The sequence below is a fragment of the Centrocercus urophasianus genome, unplaced genomic scaffold, assembly GCF_019232065.1.
Source record: "Centrocercus urophasianus isolate 14NV4802_14NV808 unplaced genomic scaffold, USGS_Curo_1.0 seq_26, whole genome shotgun sequence".
NCBI lineage: Eukaryota > Metazoa > Chordata > Aves > Galliformes > Phasianidae > Centrocercus > Centrocercus urophasianus.
This window is the reverse complement of record NW_024884822.1, coordinates 7,928,435-7,949,941: the sequence shown is the minus strand read 5'-3', so window position 1 is coordinate 7,949,941 and position 21,507 is coordinate 7,928,435. Positions and strand designations below refer to the sequence as shown.

Here is a 21,507-nt window from a genome sequence, read left to right as displayed (position 1 = left end):
GATATTTTTTTTTTCCCCAGGCTTTAATATACATACACATTTACACATCACTAGTAGAAATCTGTACACTTCACATTACAGTACATACGAGCCACCAGTTGCTAGCTAACACCAGAACACTGATGAAGCCCAAGACGACTGCCCTAGAACAGGCAGGGGGGCCAGTCTTCCCCTCCAAGGAAGTTTCTTTGGGTAACACATTCTGATGAGATGTCGCTTCCCAGACTCAAGCCAAGAAGGTGGAACAGGTCCCAGAAATGGACCTGCAGCTCTTCTGCCTCTAACAGCTTTAACAGCATCTTGCTTGCACTCCAGCTCTGGATGTTAGGTGCTGGGTTTTCCCCTCTTTCTCTGGCGTCATTTCTTCATCTTCATGTCTGCCTCAATGGCACAGCGACGCCCTCTGGTGCCTCCATCCTAAGTCACAAGGCAAACAAAAAGACTGGCATTAGCAGAAACCAGTTATGCAACCTTAGACACAAAACATTTCCTCCAGCGTATGGAGGTAAGAAATTGTGCATCTGGCAACAACTTTTCATGCCTTCCAAACAGGAGAAAAAGGGAAGCTCTGCTAAGAAGGCCTGGGGAGGCCTGCTTGCAGACCTACCTAGAATTCATTCTGGATACAGCACGGGTGCTGGGATTTGCAGCATCTCTGCGCATTAGCAGTGGCCAGGACAGAGATGGGCAAAAAGGTTCTCACCCAGACAGATGTTTTTGGAGCCTGCAGTGTGCAGGCTTTCTCCAAAGTGATAGATTCTAGCTTGGCTCTTAAGATGGAAAGAAAAAATTGCTGACTAACCTACCTTATCAGCTGCTGATCCCTACAGGAAGTGCTCCTCCAGTTGAGTGACCCTGGCACTAGCTCCCTAGCTTCTCCGTACAGCTCCTTTCCATGAGCAGAAGGCGAGCTGAGAGCTTCCTTTGATCCGCTGCCCTCTCCCTCTGGCTGACATGCTGACTCTCCTGGAGTACTCCTCTGTCTTTAGATATATGCGAGAGAAAAAATAAACTCTCCATCTTCCTCCCCTCTCTCCTCCCTGCAACTCAGAGGCTCGGGAACACTTTGCAAACACTTCCAGATTACCATGGGCAAAGAGCAAGGTATTTCTGTGGAGTTTGTTATTTGTTTTCTGGTCCATGAACAACAAAGAGAATGCAGCTGAATCCTCACTTTCCCCAGGCCCTTTGTATAGCCTTGAATGTGAAGAAGAGGCAGCTGTGTAAGCGTGAGAGATGTCAGAACTATAGCAATGCATTATTTGGTGTGTCTTCCCATTTACATGGAAAGAAAGCAGGAGAGCAGTTGTGGAAAACAGCAAGGCAGATGACAAAATAAGAACACTTGGAACCAGAAGAAGGACTGAAGACCCACCCACTCACCCAAACCAAGAGGAAGGATCTGAAACGATTAGTCTCTACAGTTCATGGTTGTACAGACCCAAAGTTAAACACATGTTGTTGTAATGCAGAGGACGCTGTGACAGTGCAGTGATCACCCAGACAAGGAGCAGAGGACAATGACAGCAGTACTGCAGTACCTGCTGGAGCCTTTCAATACTTACAAAGAGAGAGAGAAGGAAGGCAGGAGAGCCCATTGGGACACTGTCCTGTTAAAAGGCCAAACAGAAGGATTTATCAGATATCAGATAGGGAAATGCACACACCACACAGAAGCAATAAGCCCACACGTGAGCATGGAGAAACATGTGCCCCACTCCCCTTCCCGCATGGCTTCAGTCTTACATGGCAGGAACACAAAAATGCACAGAAGAGGAATAAGGCAAGAGCAAGAATGCTAGGAAAGGGATATTTATTCCCTCACCAGTTATGGCAAGGCCTGTACCACCAAAAGAACAGCTGCGCTCTGCAGTCTGCCACACTCTCTACTTGAACTAACCAGGGAATCCTTGCTGTCACAATGTTATGTGTACCAGCTGAGAGCAGGTGAGGTCATGTAATCAAGCCTGGGTATCTCAGATCAGTGTGGAAGTGGAAAGTTCCATGGTGTGTTTTAAACAGCAAACCACACTCAAGTAACTCTCTGGTTCTGAAAACCTGACTTGGAAGTGAAGAACATGGCAGAGGCTAGTCTTCAATTTGTTACAGCTTCCTGCCATACCACACCTCCTCCAAAATTCTACTCATTTCACAACACTTTTCATCACTTGCTCTCGAAATCATGGAAAGAAACAGAGGGGTTGCAGAAATAACTCATGATTCTCAGACCCGTCCTGGGGTTGATGTGCAACTCCAGAGCTGAAGTCTAATCAATGGACTTAGAAAAATGATAACGATAAATTGTTCACATGAAGATGCAGGAGCTATTTCAATCTAAAAACACATTCTGCACATCTTTGGTACTGGAACTTTGTGCAGTATCTCGAGATTCTCCAAAAGACACCAGCCACCCTTGTGAAGGGTGCAGCATTCTCACCTTCTCTGAAGCATCTTGCTTGCGAGTGGAGTCGCGCCCACGCAGGCTCTTTGCGCTGATCCCCGACTCTGATGTTTGCATGATCAGTTGTGTAGCCAGAAATTGCTGCAGGAAAACCATGCTCTGTTAAGATTCTGAAGCAAAACAAGCTCAGTTAGAGCTTGTCAGCTAACCATCACAAACCACAGGGCTGGGAACGATTGGGTCAGAGACAGTTTCAGTTCCTTGTTTGCTACTCAGAATAAGTTCCCCCATTCACCTCAGAAGCCACGAGTCCGGAGGGACTATAAAAATCCAGCTCAAACTATGACAGCCCAGGCAGCTGGGACTTTCCACTTCAGAAGAAATTCTAAGTGATACATAATCTCAGACAGTTTTGTATATGCCTCAAGCCAGCCCAGACTGACAGTCACCAAAAGCAGCAGTTGCATCCCTTGTCATTCACCGATCTCGCTGCTTGTTTCTGTTCCTGAACCACACCCCAGTTCTTGCTGGCCTAAGCATATGTGCACCCCCAAAGGAAATTAGGTTTGAAATTAGTCTGGGCTAAACCAAACATTTTGCTGTGTTAGTTTTAACAATCCAGTTCACCACAAACACCTAAGCTGGTACAAGCAGGCATAGATGGGACTTCATTTGAAGACACTGTGAGAGAAACTTTGTTTTCACTTCCAGAAGCCTCTCCTGTACCTGTGAAGCAATGCAGACACTCTGTTCTGAAACAGCCTCAGCTCAGTACTATACCTGGATCTGCTCCAGGACATCTCGCTGCATCTCCACAGCCATATGGTACACATCATGGTCAGAGCTATTGTACATAACTGCATTTTGAAACATCAGCATAATATCACGCTGGAACTCAGCTGTGGTTCGTATCAGCCCGTTCTCGATGTTCTTCTTGATGGTAGATAAATCCATTGGCCTATGAAATACGTTCAAAACAGCAACACAAATATGTAACCCTTTCCCTTCTCGTTTGCAAACAATCTAAGGACTACGACATATCTAACTAGACCATCTATTTAATTTAGCAGAATATGTTCTCCACATAGGCTGCATTCCTGAGCTCAAGGCCTCAGATCAGGAGACACAGGCTGCTCAGCAGTTAACAGGAATGGAAACAATGAAGAACAGCTGCCTCAAGAGAGGCATTTGCCTTCTCCAGGCACCCTGGGCGACATAAGGGAGCCAGAGCCACTGGACTATTTAGGTGTATTTTGGTAACTCTCCCAGAATCTGGACTTTCTGAGACAATAAAAGAGCTGATCAAGGAACCCAGGTCTTTGGAATGTCAAACCTTAAATTCAACCCTTGGACAGAAACAGAGATAGTCACATACCACTTCACTGATAAAAAGCATTCTGGTCAAGTCTGTACTTCATTCAAGGGTTGGGCTGCGTATAGACTTGTATACATTACTGAAGATGACTCTTTTTCTTGGGGAAATTGAATGATGTCAGAAGAAAAGTATTTTCCAAGTTTTGCAGTCTGAACAACAGATGAAATCTAGACTTTTCCTGCCTGAAATTCTTACACAAATACACCAGAGTTTTCGTGACATAAGAATGCTGAGACTCACCTCTGCACAATGCTGTGGTAGCCTGGTGCTATATCATCAGTCACAGGCTGCAGGAAGACATTGGCATACCTAAAGAGAGAAAGACTCCACTGAATGCCCTGTCCTTGCCAGTAGAGGAACAATTCTCAAATACTTGTGTCATGCTCTCGTGTTTATTTGCCTGCTATCACTAACAGTATGATTCACCCTGTATCAAGGCAGGTAAGCCACAGAGTTGGGAAAGGACAGGCTTGCCTGATATTAGTCACTTCTTTCTGCCAGTTCTCAAGACATCAAACTCACCTGTGATTAGCTGCTGCTCTCCAAACCAGCATGATGGCTTTCTTCCAGATCTTCTGAGCCTGTATTGCTTCCTGATCCTCACTGCACACTGAGCTGAGAAAAAACAGTATGATTTCCTTTGTGAATCTCCATACTGTCTTGGAGTAGAAACCTTACAGTTCATTTTGCCTTTGTCATGCTTACAGTAAACCAAGCTGGAGAGAGATATAAAAAATGGGACCTGGCACAGCATTGTATGAACACCTGCACTTCTGAGTAAGGACAATCTAGTGCCAGACAAATCATCAACAAATTCCCCCACTGCACCCACTCAGCAAAACAGAAATGAGAATCCTACACTCCCCCCAGGAAACAGCCTGGGATTTGCACCTGTGTGACACAGAGCTTCACTGATACTCACAACTGCGAGGAGGCTGGGCTGCTGGGGATGGAGTCAGCTAGTGTGTGAGACTGCAATGGTGCGTTGTGGACACTGAAGCCATCGTCGCTCTCACTCACAGGGGGTTCGTTATCCATCTCTGACAGATATCCCTCACCTTGATCTTCTTCTTTGGGCTCCTCCAAACTGGCAGCCTCACTGGCACCGTCCTCATCATCCTCTTCACCCTGCCCATCCTGAAACACAAGGAGTTCATAAGTCTGCACGGCCAACTACAGCAGCAACTCAAAGCCTCCAAAGCACTATGGTTCAGCAAGCAGAGTGATATTCTTACTATAGCTTTGACAACTGTGCAGGCACTTCCACAAAATTCTGCTTACTATCCTGCCTTACTTCCCACTGCCAACAGCTTAAACATAGAAACGCGTGTACTCAGCTGTACAGGGCCTGCAGCAATCTCCCCTTTAGTTCCCAACTTCATGCTGACTATTTCTCAGTGCAGAAAGCTGAACACAGGCTTTTTTAGTAGGTGGGAACCAGAAAGCAGCAGCAGTGAGGTCTTATTAGTGAAACCAAGAGGACTACAGCCAATTCACAATTACCTTCATCTGACTCCTAAAGAGGGCTTGGGCTTCCTCCTTCATTGAGTCTGCGAAAGAAAGAGAAGCAGAAAGGTTATAGTTCTCTAATGCAGTCTTTTCTACAAAAGCTCCTGAACCAAAGCCTACTGTCCTGCAGTAATTACCCCTGTTCCTACATATACTTTTCTCCCTCCACCCCAAAACACCTGAACCAGATCACTGACATCTATCCAGCTAATAATGTTGCATGTAAAAGATTTCCTAGCTGTATTAAGTTACCTGACAGCTCAAATTTGTGCTGAACATCAGCCTGTGAGGAGTCTTCACTCACATTTGGGACTTGTGGAGGGGATGAATCATCATCAGGTGGGGTCTGGAGGGAAGAGAAATGCACAAATCTAGACGTTTGTGTCAGCTTACTTCAGTGAAGGTGTGGGCACAACTAATCTCGCTCTAACCTAGCTCAAGGCAATGAATTTCACTGAGCACCTTCCCAACAGCAGTTCTGCACATGGGCCAGGGGAGTTACATCAAAGTACTGCCTAAAGCAGAGAAGTTCCCTGCAGATCGAACGGATCGGCAGGATCCCAAGGAAACAGTCAGCCACATTCATTGATGCGTCACCTTCAACCCAGCACTCATCCTTCCTCTAAACCTCTTTCCTGCCTACTACAGCTGCTCCTCTTTCCCCACATCAGTTTCAGGCCTCTCAGCTCACGTACCTCAGTCTTCACCGTATTGTGCATTGTGTCTTCTCCCTTGGTCGATTCTATTTCAATTTCAGAGCTCTCTCCTGCTGCCACAGCTGCTCTTTGATCCTCCTCAATCTCTTGACTCCTAAGCTCTGGCGTTTCTGTTACTCTCGTCGTTGCTGACATGGTTTCTTCAGCGCCCAGCTGATTCTGCTCTTGCTCTGCAGGTTCTGTCTTTATTTCTGATCCCAGCTCTCCGATGCCCATTAGCTCTCGAATTCCCTTTGCCTCTGGCTCCTCACACTCCAGTCTCTCCTGCTTCACAGTCACAGACACTTGGGGTATCTGGGCCTGTTTCTCATGTTCCTGATGAATTGGGTGTTCCCATGGGCCAGGCAAAGCCTGAGGGTCATCAGTATCTTCACAGAAAGAGGACAGAGCAGCTTCCACAACTGCCGCATCCAGAACTTCGGGGTTGTCGTCTACCTTTATTACCAAAATAAACACAGAGAAATGCAGACCAAGGTCAGACAGAGGGACTAAAAATAATTCACTGTTATTTGGTAGCAAGCTAACTGTGGAAAAGCTGGGTGTAACAGATCTACAGAGTTGCTTTTAGCAGAGTCCCATCACTCGCTGTGGAGTCTGAGTTTCAGTAAAAGGGCACTGACTCAAACCCTATCCAACACGAGAGAGATTTCTGTCTGTATTCTGGAGCAAAGCACCAGGCTAAACGTGGCATTGGTGTCACAGTTGCTTTCTACTGACAATGACTGTGAAAATGGGCATTTTGAAAAAGTTATTCCTTTCCTGTTTAAGCTGATTAATTTGACAAGAAGTAATCGGTTGAGATTAACCTAACTTGATGGGGAAAACAAGCTACCAGCTCTGTGCTTTGCCTGTTTACCTTGTCTTCAATGATGGCTATAATATTTCCAACAGTATCAAAGTCCAGCTCTTCGCCTGTATAGGACACTGCAATATCCATCTTCTCAGCCAAATCCAGGTCTTCTTTCCCATCAATGCAGTGATCTTTGGAAGACCCCGCAGTACTGCCAGCTCCAGAACCCAGGCACTCTTTCTTGATTGAATCAATGATCATGGATATTTCACTGCTGTCCATGGATACCGTCACTGTATGGGAATCAGACACTGCTTCCATGGAAACACAGGCTTCTGGCTGGCTCACTGCACAGGGATGAGAGTGACAATCATAACCAAATACTGCAGTGGCTAAGACCAATCACCAGTCTCAAGTACCCCAGCTCCACCCATAACAGCACAGCATAGAAAAGTGCAAGACAAATACAGGTGACACGTTTGCTTTCCCACGGCAGAGAGAAAGAGAGACTCCAGGCCTGGAATCAGCCCCTGAATCACAATCCAGCAACTCCCCCCCAACAAACCCTGTTTAAATCCCATATTCACCACCTGTTTATTCCAAAACCCAGCCATAACCATCCTTTCAGAAAGGAAGGCGAGTCGGAGATGGTACAATGCCAGCGGAGAGCTTGCCGGCTGCTGTGCCAAGGCAAGTTCTGCGACCTCTGAGTGCGCCGTTCACACACGCACCTGTGACTACGCTTTCTGGAGCTGCAGCTGGTGGCACAACGGATGGTGCTGACAGCGTGGGCATCATGACAATGGTTGCCTGCGACACAGGCTCTACAGGGGGTGGCAGGAGCTTAGCTGGAGGTTCGCTGGCAACAGCGGAGAAGGAAGCAAGAGGTGAGGTGAACTGCGCAGGACCAGCTTCTAAAAGCCGGGAAAGCGTAGGAGCACCTACCAGAGAGTAGAAGGGAAAAGCACATGAGCGAGAAGCAGCACCGCTGGGTTCCTCACTCGTATGGTGGCTTCCTCTGGGAGAACACACTAAATAGTGCCTACTGACAGTCCCAAAAGCTGTAAAGAAAGCTGCACCACAAACGCATGATTCCTAGGTGCAGTCAGAGATGAAATCATGCAGACTATGGGACAGTGTTCAAAGTAAGGCCTGGACAGGCTAAGCCACACATGCAGAGAGATCCCCTTCCAAAGGTTCATTCCAGTATAATTACAGGAAATCTGAAAACCCGGACTGAGAGAGACACACAGGGTAAGCCAAGACAAACAGTCATCACAGGAGGTGGAAGGGAGCAGAGGGAATCTCTTTGCAGGTCTTTCTTGGAGACTTCCTTTGTTATCAGAGGTTGCCACTCAGCCGTAACTTCCAGTCTGAATTTACTGAACCATCTGGACCAAATTAAAAGGTCTTTAAGAACAGAGATGGGTAAGGAAAGTAAGATTATTCATTTGGAATTACGTATGAACAAACGGTGTAAACCCTCAGTTGCAGACAACATTAATAAATCCTTCATTAGTATCAGCTGAGAAGGAACTTCATCTCAGGCAGGAGGTTCTGAAAGGCCTCAGTGCACAGATTCCCACACTGTCCCTTCTCACTCAGCCTATGGAATTTTCTCTAGAGCCCACAGTCCACTGCAGTCTAATTCTCAGTGCTCCCCTGAGAAGCAGAGGTAAGGTAAATGAAGTCTGCAGTTTCACAGGCAGCTGTATTTAGGCACATTGAGGCTCAGACACTAGATACAATTTTCCCCAACTCCCTGTCAACTAAATCTTCATTTCTAAACTGAACTGCCAGCTATTAGGCCAGCATCAAACCCAGAAAACTAGACTGGATGGACCAAAGCCAATCAAATCTATCCATTCCAGTCATTTCAGACCAAGACATACATACATATATATATAGATATATATTTCCCATTAAGAATTAGTCTTCTCAAAAGGAAAACAGGGAAAGGGATAAGAGTGCAGAAATAGCAACAGATCTGGTAAAGAAGCCCCCAGATGAGGCTGGCTGAGAAATGCTTTTCGTTTCTCTCCAAGGAGAATTCATAAAACAGTCTGTGAAATTATGGCACGTAACAGCAACATTGCTAAGCCTCAGGGACTTCTAAAGGGAGAACCGTACAGGGAAAAAAACCCTTTGAGTTACCTGAAGCAGCAGGAGATGCAGGAACAGCACCAGGTGCTGACTGCATTTCCCCACTGTGCAGCACTGGAAGGACACTTCCTACCTCCAGCAGGACTCCTGAGCTGTTCATGTGACCAGAAGCCACTGCCATCTCATTTTCACCAACCTGCCAAAGGAGGACACAACTGAAGTTCCTGGAGATACGAACACATCAGCGATTCTCTGCCAAATATGCACCTCTGTGAGTATATCCATCATTTGCTGTCTCAACAATTCTGTGCTTTTTGTCTAGTCTAGTCCCTGCCTAAGGTCCCCTTATGCAAGTTTAAAACTATTTTTCAACTCCAATACAGCTACAGTGCAAACTCCCGTTAAGGTAGGACAAAAACATCATTTGCTCTACCTCAGTTACTCAGCACAAAGATCACACAACTCCTTACAATACCGGTAGAGTTAGCCTCTCTACCCCCTAAAATGGCAAGGAATTATCCTTTGAGTTCAGAGAAACTGACACATGAAGATGGAATGCAACTCTGTCAAGGTCACACTCTAAACCACTAACAGACCGAATCAACTGATACAAAGAAAACCCAAAGACTTCCACAGCCATTCTCTTCCCTTTGTCGTATCTTACACTGCAGCCCACTAACACAGAGCATGGAACACCTACACAAGGTAATGTATGGAAAATGCTCCAAATATGATTACTGAGAAATCATCAACAGCAATACATCTACTTCATCACACAAGCACTACTGCAGGGAATTCAATGCTGTGTGCAGGCTGATGGCTGCTGCTTTCTGCAGGGCTCTGATCGGAGTCAGCAATGGCTGCCCTCCTTCCTATGCCTTCTAGTCACTAACACCAGAAGGGCCAAAATGACATCACAACAACTGGCTACAACTAGGAGAAGACTGAAGAACTTCAATATTGGTCATAAACTTCATTGAAGGGCTCTCTATTCCTACACTAAGATCCACTATAAAGACTGAAGCACAAGATTACATCCTGCCAAGATGTAAGCAAGAACTGTGAGCCCAAAGGAGAACTCAACAAGAACCATGGAGACTGACCGGGATGATGCCTACTAACATGCAGCCCCAGTGAGAACCATTTCCTCTACCAAAGCCTGCAACTCCAACTCCTTACAGCTAGGGACAGCCAGTTCTGTGTGCTGACACCTGCAGCCCTGGACTCCCAGTAAAGCTGGGAAAGAATCCCACCTTCGTGGCTTCACAGGGATAATTATCTCTCAAATTTCTCTTCTGCTGGGATTCTCACACAACAGTATATTTTTTAAAAGCCTTTGCAGCTCCTCCTTTTTCAGTGGAAGAGTCTGGAGCAGATTATTTGTGTGCTTGTATATATGAGCAGAGAGCTCCATACCAGCCTGGGGCTTGTGGGCAGGAGACTGCCCTTCTTCAGCAGCTCTGAGAGCAGAGGGGAAGGAGGCGGAGTTGCTTTTTGTCCTAGCATCTTTTTCTGGGGTGAATCATCAGTGACTGGGGTCATGGGGGCATCCAGGGGAGCAGAGCCTGGAGGGGTGTCAGGGATTCCAATGAAGGAGGCAACTGGGGTGCTGGGCAATGTCCCTGGAGTGACCTGAGAAAGAGAAAAACCACACTGTTCAAAGCCACACTCCACCACACCGACTAGTCCCACTTGCTCCTTCCCCCAAGAGCAGTGATCAAGAACAGCACACCACAGACACCTACTACATTCACTCACTACACTACTCCAGGCTTTCACCCTTTCCCTGCCCTGTAGTGCCACTTCCCAGGCACACACAGAAGACTGCCTGGTCAACCCACTGCTGCCCCTACACAGCCTTTGATTCAGGCACCTGATCATCACAGACACGGAGGAAGACACGTCTCTCGAGCAGCACTGTACATCAACCACACTACAGCACTACCACAAGGAAAAGTCTGCAGAACAAGCCAAGGGCTTCTCCCCACGCTCCTGTTCCATGAAGGATGCAGAACCCCATGTCCCAAGCTGGTCTTTCCCTCTTACCATGGGAAATGTTCTTACCCCTGGGCTGGCCTCATCCACAGCAGGCTGAGACAGATCTCCCAGAGCATAGTCTCCCCCCGGAGAGGTTGAACCTGCAGGGGAGCGAACCATCACACCCGTTAACCTGCGTGGCGGATTCTTAATGGCCAGACGAGCTGGAAGAGAACAGAAGAGAAAGGGATTCCGTGACTCCATCCATCTTGGACAGCTCCTGAGTTACTTCTGACTGGCCTAAAGAACCCTAAGAAAACAATTTATACTGTAGAAACTTCCTGCACCACACCACACTAAGATCACAGATAATACTAGGGATTGACAGTGCACCTTAATTTCATTTCCCCAGCAACTGGGTATTTACCACATCCCACCACTGCTAGGGTAGCTCATTGCATTGCCCTAGGAACTGTGAATGGATGAAACATTCAGAACGAATTCTTACTCCTCTTACACATGCCCTTTCTACAGAATTTGTTTTCTTATCAGAACTCTTTGTGTTTTGCTGGAAAGAGAATACAAACTCTTTCTTCCACCCCGAGGGCAAAGAATTCACACCAAACAGGTCATAAGACATGATATTTTCCAGAGGTTCTGAAGAACAGAAGCACATCCCTTGGGGAGCAAAGAAGCAGCTGTCCACCTTACCTTGATAAGCAGCATCTGTAGCCTTCCTCTTGACTTCTGCCTCCTCCTCCTCCAGCTTCTTCTTTCTGTACACAGAATAAAAATCTTGTCATGTGTTCCACTGCCCCTTAGCTTTTCCCACACAATCAGCTTACTGGCTCCTACCCCATAATCTCCAGACAACAATGAACTACTCTGTGGACTCAGCCTTAAATCCTCTGAGTAGGAAAGCAGAATCAGAGGCCAACAAGAGAATACCACGCTTCACAGGAAGTTTCACTTCCAGTAGCACATCAAAATGGTAGAAGCAAGCATCATTTTGCAAGCCATCAACAAACTCTATCCTAACTCTATCTAACTCTGGAAGACGTTTCACATCAGCTGCTGTCCCGCAACCTAAGTTCACCCCCAGAGGCCAAAGCATGACCTATCTCTCTCAGTTCAAAAAGGACTGAACCAAAGACGTCTGCCAAACACAAAACATCAGGGACTACAATCTCAGAAGAAAACAACATGGAAATAATTAAATAACCCACATCATAATCTCATTGCACAGCTCCTCCAGTCTGTTATCCATGTGTCCAGCCTGGATCAGCTCTGCATCCTTCTTGAGTTGCCTGTAATCAGAAAGTCTTCTTAATTACTTATTACCAACCAATAAGCCCAAAAAGCTCCTGTTCCATATGCTTCTGCCCCAAGCACCATCCCACTTAGGCCACTTTTTCAGGACAGGTTTTCAGGCACATCACAGCTCTGCCTCTGCCACATACCTGTATTTCTCCTGTGTTTCTTTAATAATTTTCTTCAACTCCTCAACCCGTTCTGCAGTCAGTTTCCGCACAATGACATCTTCCACAGTTTCCACCACCTCTCCTTTCTCACCACGCTTTCTCCTGCAGAACAAGAGGAAAACAAAACAGTCATGAAGCAGAAAATCTGAGTTCTCCTTTCTTTCATGGCTGCTGCCCGCTGTTCCCAGTCTGCATTTGCTTCAGACTTTATACTCACTTAGGGGTCTCTGTAGTCTCCAAGAGCTCTGAATACTGAGATGCACAATGCTGAAAAGAAAGAAAGAAAATCAGAGGACATCAAAGAGTCAGATCAACCTACCTACAAAACCTTCAGGCCACTACTCTTCAGAGGTCTAATGCTTTATGAACAGAATTCTCCTGAGTTTCTCCCAAAGACACAATTTAGCAGACCTCAAAAGGAGGAAGCAAGTTCACTTTTTCATTCTAGCTGAATGAAACAGATTTGGCTGATTCAGAACAAAGACAAAAAAACAGACATTCCCAAAAAACAAATTAGAAAAAAAAAAAAAAAAGAACCTGAACACGAACAGGAAATCTGTAACACTTCAGTGTGTGAACACAGACCAAAAATATTTCAATGAAGAAGACAAGATAGTATTAAATCAAGCTTAACAAAACTACAGAAACAGTAAATGACATTAAAACCAAACCGAAAAAGAGATTTCTCCCTTAATTCTCTTAATTTCTCTCTGGCCCTTACCTAACAAAAATTGCAGGTGCTTGGCCAAACACTTGGACGCACCAAAATATAAGGGCATCCACAAAACCCCACAGCTCAATCATGTGCCTCTTGTGGTTTGCTTTGAACCTGCCTCCTGTCAGTCCTACTTAATAGCCTCTAACTCTTCTACTGGACAAGCCCTGTTCACCACTGGCACGCTGCTCACAATTGTATGGGCATCTGTTGTTTTTCTTTTCAGTTATCTCTTTCTTATGCCAAAAGGTTCTACGTTACTTTGTCATCCCTTAGAAGGGATCTTTCCACGTCTCTGATCATTCTGCTCTTTTTTGTTTTTAACCTTATCCAGTCTTATAACAATTCAGTTTTGTAATCTTATTGCCTTGCACACCGCATACAGAATTCATTTTTGTCCAGGACTACATTGGCAGCCTCTTACCTTTTGGGAAAACCAATCAGGCGGGCGGCCTGGCTCTGCAAAGGGTTTGATGGCTCTGCTGACTGAGACCCTGTAGGGGAAAAATAGCACATGACTGCCCACTGATCCTACACTGACCAACACACTGCAAAAAGGTCTCTTAATGCTCATCACAGAACAGTCCCCATTAACACAATGGATTTGCCAAGATGGAGTTTGTTTTTTTTTTTAAGGAATCATTCAACTATGGCCTCTGGACTCAAAAATATCTCTCTACTCCTGCTGCAACAGCTTCCCTTCCTTGCTTTGAAAATCATGTTCTAATCAATTAAACAAAAACTTCCCTTTCTGGGGGGGAAACAGGCAGCAAAAGCAAGCTAGGAGCACAGGAATGGCAAACACAGCTCATACGTATGTTACCTGGACACAACTCTTCCTATTCAAGCTTGCCACGGTTCAAGAAGTGTCTGGATAACACTATCAGACATAGAGTCTGTATTTTGGATAGCTGTATGTAGAGCAAGTAGTTGGACTCAATGAACCCTGAGTGCCCCTTCCAACTCAGGATGCTCTATGATTCAATCCACAAACACGTGCTCTGCACCAATTAATGTACTTCTGTTTTCACACGCTATTCCAGAAGAAGCAGAGCCGTTTCCAGGCACGTGTTTAACACCCCTACCCGTAGCACGCCGGAAAAAGAATCGCACAGGACCAACCGCACAGTGCCAGGCCCACCCCTTACCAGTTCTGGTCGCCGCTGCGCATGACGGAGGAGGCGAGGCAGAGCTTCTCGCGGATGGACCAGGGCTCGGTGGGGCCAGCGCTCAGCAGCTTATGCTCTGCAGGGACAACGGGAAGCTCCGCACCGCGGCAACGCACCGCGCCAAGCCCAGCCCACACCACTCTTTGGCCCCACCCACTCTAGCAGGCCCCGCCCATTCCGACAGTTGGCCCCGCCTTTCCCCTCAGACCTCCTCAGATCTCCTCGGGCCGCTCCCCCGCCCCTTCCCGCCTCAGCACCGTGACTGCGAGCCGCCGCCGTTCCTCTGCCCCCGGCTAACCGGTTCCCCACCGGTTCCCCACCGGCTCTCCCCACAAGCCCCGCACTCACTCCCCGTTCCCGCCGCCATCTTCCCCGCCCGGCCCGAGAGAGACGGGGCGGAACTTCGCGCACAGCTCGCCGGGAGCCGCGCGCGCCCCTCCCCTCTAGATCAGGCCCCGCCCATCCGGTCTTAGCACAGCCACTGATTGGTTAGCGCGCCGCCACGGGCTGCCATTGGCTTAGCGAGCGGGCGGCGAGGTTTGAAACCCCAACAGCAGCGGCCGCGAGGTGAGAGTGGCGTTCGTCCGGTGAGCGGCGCCTCTCGTTCGACCGAGGGCTGGGGAACGGCGGGTGGCGGAGCCCCGTGTAGCGGCCTGCGTCGGTGTGTGGGGAGGACCCGTCCGCAGGGTCGTGTGTGCGTGATGCGGGACGGGGGTATGCGCTCGTGGGAAGCGGGCGGGCCGGCTGGGCCGCTGCTCTGACATCGCCCTGTGCCGCTTTTTCCTCAGCAGCCCTGTGGGACGCCATGGAACAAGCGCTCGCCTCCCCGGGGCTGTTCTCTGATGATGACGGTGCTGCTGCGGCCTCCCCCGTTTTGGAATCCACAGCGACGGGGTTTGGAGCTGACGTGCGCAAGGATCTCCTGTCCGAGTTCTCCGCTATCTCCCCCAATCTCGAGGGCTCCCAGCAGGTGAGGTTGGAGCAGTGCTGCGTCCTGCATGCAGCACAAAATGGTTGCCCTGCACCATTGTCAGCAGGGACTCTTAAGAAGAGACTGCTTTGGGCAGAGCAGCTCCTGTTACCAGCAGCCTACTGATGAAGGGCACAATTAATGGGTGCTCCTTAATGTGGTGCTCAGTTCTGGGGCTGAGTTTGGTGTCACAGCTTTGGGTTCTTGTTCTGGTTCACTACATAAACCCAAGAATTGTTCTGCCGTATGTGGAAATGTATGAAAAGATGTTCTGGTGTTTTTGGGAACCTTGGAAGCACTGAAGTGTTTGTTAATTACTGAGCAAACCTTCAGGGAGTTGTGTGTCTTCCAAGCATTGATTCCTGTTGGTGTTCTGGGCCTGGCAGATAGCTGTGCGTTGCTGCTCTGGCTGCTGTGTTTAACTTGTGCAAATTTTGCAGGCTATTGCTGAAGATGTTAATGGAAAACTGAAGGTGTATCTGAGAGTTCGACCCCTGAAACCCACAGAGCTGGAAAAAGGGGAAGACCAGGTGAGATCCTTAATAAAGCAGTTGTCTGTGTTCTTACTGGGAGAACCAATTTTCCTTTGATGTTATGTCATAACCTCTTGTAAGCCGCTGCAGTGATGGGATTTTATTTTCTCTTTCAGGGTTGTGTCTGCATTGAGAATTCAGAGACTCTTCTTCTAAAAGCCCCCAAGGACTCCTTCACCATGCGGAGCACAGAACGTGGAGTGGGACAAGCAGCACATAGGTTCTCTTTCACTCAGGTACGTAACTGCACAGACAACCACAATTAACCCAATTAAGAGGGCTTTGAGCTTAAGCCAGTAATACAACTTAAAAAGCTGCCTTATTATTAGTAATATCAGTACTCTGTGTGAACTGTATTCTCTTGTACTATTCTCTACTCATTTCTGATGTTTTCCTTTTTTACATATATATTTTGAAGTAGATTCTGTAAGCTTCAGTAGCAAATGCCAAACTCTTATTTTGTTAATAAAGATCTAAGCATGCTAAAGGCTGTAGTAATATTGTATGTTACTGGACTAAGCAAGTGAACAGTCTGTTTTTATAGGGCTCTTGGACTGAAATTACTGGTAGTTTTGTGGTGGTGGAGGATGGAGGGCTCCATTAAGGACTAAGAAGTATTGTTTGAAAAATCAGCTGCAGTCTAAAAGCAGGAAACATCTACATGAGACCATTTTCTGTGTTTTTTTTTGTTGCAGATCTTTGGACCAGATGTGGGGCAGAAATTGTTTTTTGATGAAACAATGAAACAGGTGGTAAAGGATGTACTGAATGGGCAGAACTGGCTGGTTTACACTTATGGCAACACCAATTCAGGGAAGACTCACACCATTCAGGGTAATGGGAGTATGAATGTGAATGGGAGCAGACACGTGAATGTGTGCTTCTACATTTCTGTTGAATCTATAGCTTCCTGCTCTTTCTTCAGGCAGCATCAAAGATGGTGGAATTCTGCCTCGTTCCTTAGCTGTTATCTTCAATAGTGTGGGGGACCGCCTGTACCAAGCCATGGACCTGAAGCCTTCACTGTGCAATGAGGTGATCTGGCTGGACAGCAGGCAGGTTCGGCAGGAAGAGACCAAGAAGCAGAGCATGCTGCGGGGGGGCCTGTGGGAAGTAAGTATTTTGCTTCCAGGAGGTGTCCTAGGGAGTGAATAATGTCAGACCACCTGGTCGTGGCTTTTCTTGCTTCCTTTTTAGGAGGAGCTGTTAACACCACTGAAAAGGAGTTGCAGTGCTGAATCTCAGCTTCAGGGCGCCATCAGTGGCAGCTTTGACAGTGGAGTTGCTGGCCTCTCATCATCCAGCCAATTTACCAGCCATTCAGAAATCAGCCAGACAGAAGGTATGACTGGAAACCTAACTTGTACCTCCTGCTTATTGGAGGAACAGAGGAAGAAAGGGCAATAGCTATCTAGATGCTGTGCTGTTCAGTAAAGAAGCCAAGGTGTTACAGTCTCGATTTTTCCCTTTGAAAGATGATGGCTCCTGTAGCAGATTTGCTGAGTCACGGCCTGAAGCAGTGATTGAGCACCTGCTGGGAAGGCAGGGCCAGCCCAGGGGAGCCCAATGTGCCTGAGTGACAGAAAGGGACGGAGCCAGGACAGACCCTTTCCCAGACCTCATTTAAGGGTTGGCAGTGGAGATGAGGGCATCTCCTGCTGGAGATCCCTGCCTACTCTGAGGCCTTCCAAAGGCAGGCAGCTCTTCTCCTTCATTTCTGCATCTATGGCTGCTGTGTTTGGGCTTGTTCTCATTTGTAGCAGCTGAAGACTTTGCTACCCTGCTGTTATTGTGGTACTTTCCCTCCCATCATATCATTACAGCCTCTCAGCTGAAGAACTCTGTACACTTGTCTCATCAAAATCTGAACATATGGTTATTGAGCAGGTGACTGCCATGCAGTGAGGGGTTGTTGGAAAGCAAGGGGCTGCACTGAGATATCACACTGACCACTTGTACCCAGATTGTCAAATGGAGGAACTACTAGCTGAGTAGGTATCCAGAAGCAGGGAGTAACAAGGCTTAAAACACGTCAGACTTTTTCTGAAATGTCTTGTGCTTCTTGAGTTGAGACCAAGTATATAGGAAGTCCTTGTGCATAAAGATACTGTTACAGGGAATTTAATACTGTGTGATTGGGCATAGGTAATTGCACATGTCCAAACAGCAGAGGGTATGTAGAATAGCTGGTGTCTGGGATGGTGCTCTTTCTGAAGAAGGACACTTCAGTTTTTTCCTGAACAACTCAGATCTGACCTTTGGAAGTCTGCAGTCATGATTTCTTCTTTTTTTCCTCCCCAGAACTGGGCCCTCGTTGGGCTGACTTGGATCGTATTTCACTCAGCAGCACAGGAGATGTGCAGTTCTCCATCTGGGTCTCCTTCTTTGAGATTTACAATGAGTTAATCTATGACTTGTTAGAACCAGCCCTCCCTGGCCAGAACCGCAAGAGGCAGACGCTGCGGCTCTGTGAAGACCAGACTGGCAACCCCTATGTGAAAGGTATTACCTGAAAGATGTTCACAGTGGGCCTCCAGGTGGATCACACCTGAGGGAGACTTGAGGACAGAGTGGGTGGCCTAGTAGTGATATGCTGAGAAGCACAATGTCCTCTGGCCCTTCAGAAGTTTCTGATGCCTGGATAAAGAGGATGTGAAGCTTATTAAGGTCAGGGAAATGCTTTGGTTTTTTAACTGCCGTGCCCAATGCATGCCTTCTTTTCCAGATCTAAACTGGATCAATGTCTGTGATGCTGATGAGGCCTGGAAGCTCCTGAAACTGGGTCGGAAAAACCAGAGTTTTGCCAGCACCCACATGAACCAGAATTCCAGTCGCAGGTCTGGAGCGGGAGGGGAGGGAGCATTTCTTAGATATACAGTTCTGAGAAGCTTTTAAATGTTACATTTCATTGTTTTCTTTTTAAATGCCTGCATGCTTCTTTTACAGTCACAGTATCTTCTCCATTCGGATTCTGCATTTGCAAGGAGGTGGCAGTGAAATTGTTCCCAAAATCAGTGAGTAAGTTCCATGCTTTCTAGGATTTGTGGGTATTCTCTGGACTTTCTTAAACTGTTACTGTGGATCTGGGAAGTATCTTAAGGAAGATCTTGTGGGAAGCACTTAAAAGGAGTGAATGTTTCCACTCTTCAGGCCTGGAACTGACAGTGGGGAGAGTTTCGTTGAGGAGTACAGCAAAATATGACTTGAGATTAAGCTCTTTAAAAGTAAGCATGAGTAACTGCCCTTGCAGCAGGGCTGATTTAACTGAGGCTGCTGCCTGTTTTTCAGGCATGGTTATCTGGACATGAGTTGGCCCAGTGCCTGGGAAGTGGTCTTGAGGATCTTTGGATGTGACACCAAGCTCATGTTGTTCTTATCTCATTTAATCCTTACACTTGGGCTGCTGCTAGACAGAAAGACCTGCCTAATTTATCCCAAAGGAGCTTTCTTGTGAGCAGGGGAAAGTGATTGCGAGGTGTCTGAATTTAAACCTGGTGAGAACAGCACAAATACGGTGGGTCAGATGATAACATCTCCGTTTTTTTCAGGCTATCCCTGTGTGACCTTGCGGGATCAGAGCGCTGCAAAGACCAGAAAAGTGGGGATCGAATGAAGGAAGCAAACAACATCAATACTTCCCTCCATACATTGGGTCGCTGCATCACTGCCCTCCGTCAGAAGCAGCAATCCAAGTGAGTATCTGGAGCTTCAGAGGGGAGGGTGTGGGGAGGCTGTCTTTTCCCATGGACTTACTGTTGTCTCTCCCCACAGACTGAAGCAGATTGTGGTTCCCTTCCGGGACAGCAAGCTAACCCGTGTGTTCCAGGGTTTCTTCACTGGACGTGGGCGCTCTTGTATGATTGTTAACATTAATCAGTGTGCATCTACATATGATGAAACTCTGTATGTAGCCAAGTTCTCAGCCATTGCCAGCCAGGTAAGTAACACTTAATAGCACTCTGACATGCTCAGGATGCCTCCTCCTATGGGAATGGGTCCTTTCCTACCAGAGGGCAGGCACTCCTTCCCTGTGTTATGCAGTGGATTGTTAACTCCACAGTAATTTCAAACTCTACTAAAGTCAGAAGTTTGACAGCATACAGAGAAGTGCTGTGTTTAAAGGCTATGTAGCCTCCAGGCTTTGTGGGCCAGTAATGATAGTTTTTTCCCCTTCAGCTTGTTCAGGCCCCTCCCACAAAGCTGGGACTTCCATCCATACAATCAATTATCAAAGAACACAGCAGGCGAACCAGTCAGGGTTCAGAGGCTACAGAGAAGGAAGAAGTGAAAACAGAAGACAGTGAAGATGAAGTGGATGTCTCTGTTTATGAGAGAGAGGTGGGTTGTGATTTATTTTAAGCTTTTATTGATAGAAAAGCAAGAAGATGACGAAACGTTAATCTGGAAGGTGACTCCTGGAACTCAGTGCAAAAGATGACAGAAAACCTCAAAGATGTGATCCTAGAACACTGTAAATTGAGAATCTATGGAAGGTATTCCATCCACAGTCATTCAAAATCTGAAGCACGTGGTTAAAAGCATTTGTCCATTTGTAGAACAAGGACAGTAAGAGCTCAGGTGCAGATCTGTAATCTCTATAAGGGAAATCTTGATCAGAGAATTAGTAAAACAGTTGGCTAAACTGATGAAAAATAATCAGACTTTCTGGATACTCAAAGTGGGCAGCTGGAATAGCTGAAAGAGTGGGGTGGAAGAAATGCAGAGATCTGAGTGTATATTCAGAGATCTGAATGTATCAGTGTAGCAAATGCATGTGCAGCCTTTGTCAGTGCAGTATAGCAAGCTGCTTATGGAGATAGCTTCAGTTAGAGTGGTGTTTAAACCATCTCACGGGGAGGGAATTGGGAACAAACCTACCAACTTGGTTGCAGTCACTTGGAAAAACATCCTAAACCTAGATTACCCCAGCTTTACAGATACAGGATCAGCTGGTTTGTTTTCTCTAGGTCTTAATTCTGCTATGCAGTGTGAGCAAGGGAGTTTGTGTCTTGCAGGACTTGTTGCGTGCGGTGGAAGCTGCGCGAGAACTGCTGGTGCAAGAGAGGCAGGAGAAGCTGCAGCTAGAAATACGCCTCCGTACAGAGATCTGCAATGAGATGCTGGAGGGCATGCAGCAGAAGGAGCAGTGGTGGAGGTACAGCTGAGGCTGATCGATCTCCCTGTGTGCAGGGTGTGCTGTGGTGCCAAGGACTGTCAGACCCAGATGCAGACAGTTGTTTGTTCTCATTGTAGCCAACACATTGATGCCCAGAAGGAACTGCTGGAGGAACTGTATGAAGATAAACTGAATAACCTGAAGGAGTCACTGACTGACTATTACCAGGAAGAAATCCAGGTTTGTTCAGAGGGATGGAATGACATCGGGAAGGTGGCAGGGACTTGGGGGTACTTAAGTCCAGGAAGGTGATGTTACACAGACTGAAAATAAATATTTTGGGTGTTTTTTTGTGCTGTGTTAATACATGATAACTTCATCCACAATTCTTGTTAATTTTCATTTCTTGACTATTCTGTAGTTAGTTGGACTTCAGATTTTTTCAACCCTTAATCTGGGAATTAACATGTGATCATTTTTATTCCTTTATTAGTCCAACATAATCCTTTGTCCCTTTATTATTTTTGCTAGTGGCTTGTCTTGCAATCTTCAAATTAACACTAGTGCTCTGAATTTCTTTCTTACCTGTAGTTGTGAAGGGTGCAGGCCTGTCTGTAGTTCTCATCATATGAGACTGGCCCTCTCTGAAGAT

The 21,507-nt window shown here is 46.8% G+C and overlaps 2 protein-coding genes across 9 annotated transcripts in view; one reads left to right on the top strand and one right to left on the bottom strand.

Annotated features, from left to right (window-relative positions):
- Nucleotides 1-15: 15 nt before the first annotated feature.
- BRD8 (bromodomain containing 8) lies at nt 16-14,636 on the bottom strand. Of its 4 annotated transcripts, XR_006170214.1 has the most exons (23): nt 14,585-14,636; nt 14,216-14,312; nt 13,492-13,561; nt 12,570-12,619; nt 12,332-12,454; nt 12,098-12,178; nt 11,583-11,647; nt 10,959-11,095; nt 10,311-10,526; nt 8,946-9,090; nt 7,523-7,732; nt 6,858-7,138; nt 5,981-6,436; nt 5,538-5,631; nt 5,280-5,326; nt 4,699-4,913; nt 4,299-4,391; nt 4,017-4,085; nt 3,182-3,359; nt 2,438-2,542; nt 1,566-1,610; nt 807-983; nt 16-417 (listed from the first exon to the last, which is right to left on the bottom strand). XR_006170214.1 is itself a non-coding variant. In XM_042826370.1 (22 exons), exons 1-22 carry the CDS (start codon nt 14,601-14,603, stop codon nt 358-360), a joined length of 2,856 nt encoding a protein of 951 aa, XP_042682304.1. In that variant the 5' UTR covers nt 14,604-14,636; the 3' UTR covers nt 16-357. The 4 variants fall into 4 exon arrangements, 2 of the variants coding, with proteins under 2 accessions (XP_042682304.1, XP_042682305.1); XR_006170215.1 differs by lacking the exon at nt 7,523-7,732; XM_042826370.1 differs by lacking the exon at nt 807-983.
- A 173-nt stretch (nt 14,637-14,809) lies between these two features.
- Nucleotides 14,810-21,507, top strand: part of KIF20A (kinesin family member 20A) — a 10,499-nt gene continuing 3,801 nt past the window's right edge. For 2 of the 5 annotated variants that reach the window (XM_042826102.1, XM_042826098.1), the window contains exons 1-15: nt 14,814-14,897; nt 15,025-15,206; nt 15,647-15,736; nt 15,856-15,975; nt 16,435-16,573; nt 16,665-16,852; nt 16,937-17,081; nt 18,041-18,241; nt 18,465-18,576; nt 18,686-18,757; nt 19,288-19,431; nt 19,511-19,676; nt 19,916-20,077; nt 20,755-20,894; nt 20,993-21,095. In XM_042826102.1, coding sequence (XP_042682036.1) covers nt 15,042-15,206; nt 15,647-15,736; nt 15,856-15,975; nt 16,435-16,573; nt 16,665-16,852; nt 16,937-17,081; nt 18,041-18,241; nt 18,465-18,576; nt 18,686-18,757; nt 19,288-19,431; nt 19,511-19,676; nt 19,916-20,077; nt 20,755-20,894; nt 20,993-21,095 — 1,947 coding nt within the window. In that variant the 5' untranslated portion in view covers nt 14,814-14,897; nt 15,025-15,041. Of the gene's footprint in view, nt 14,931-15,024; nt 15,207-15,646; nt 15,737-15,855; nt 15,976-16,434; nt 16,574-16,664; nt 16,853-16,936; nt 17,082-18,040; nt 18,242-18,464; nt 18,577-18,685; nt 18,758-19,287; nt 19,432-19,510; nt 19,677-19,915; nt 20,078-20,754; nt 20,895-20,992; nt 21,096-21,507 lie in introns of all 5 variants that reach the window. The other 3 variants (XM_042826099.1, XM_042826101.1, XM_042826100.1) reach the window with 3 other exon arrangements.

Coding starts and splice junctions, on each gene's coding strand:
- BRD8 (XM_042826370.1), bottom strand. Junction 12,179..12,331: donor GAAACACAGGAGAAATACAG/GTATGTGGCAGA, acceptor TTCTGATTACAG/GCAACTCAAGAAGGATGCAG. Junction 6,437..6,857: donor TAGCCATCATTGAAGACAAG/GTAAACAGGCAA, acceptor TTGGTAATAAAG/GTAGACGACAACCCCGAAGT.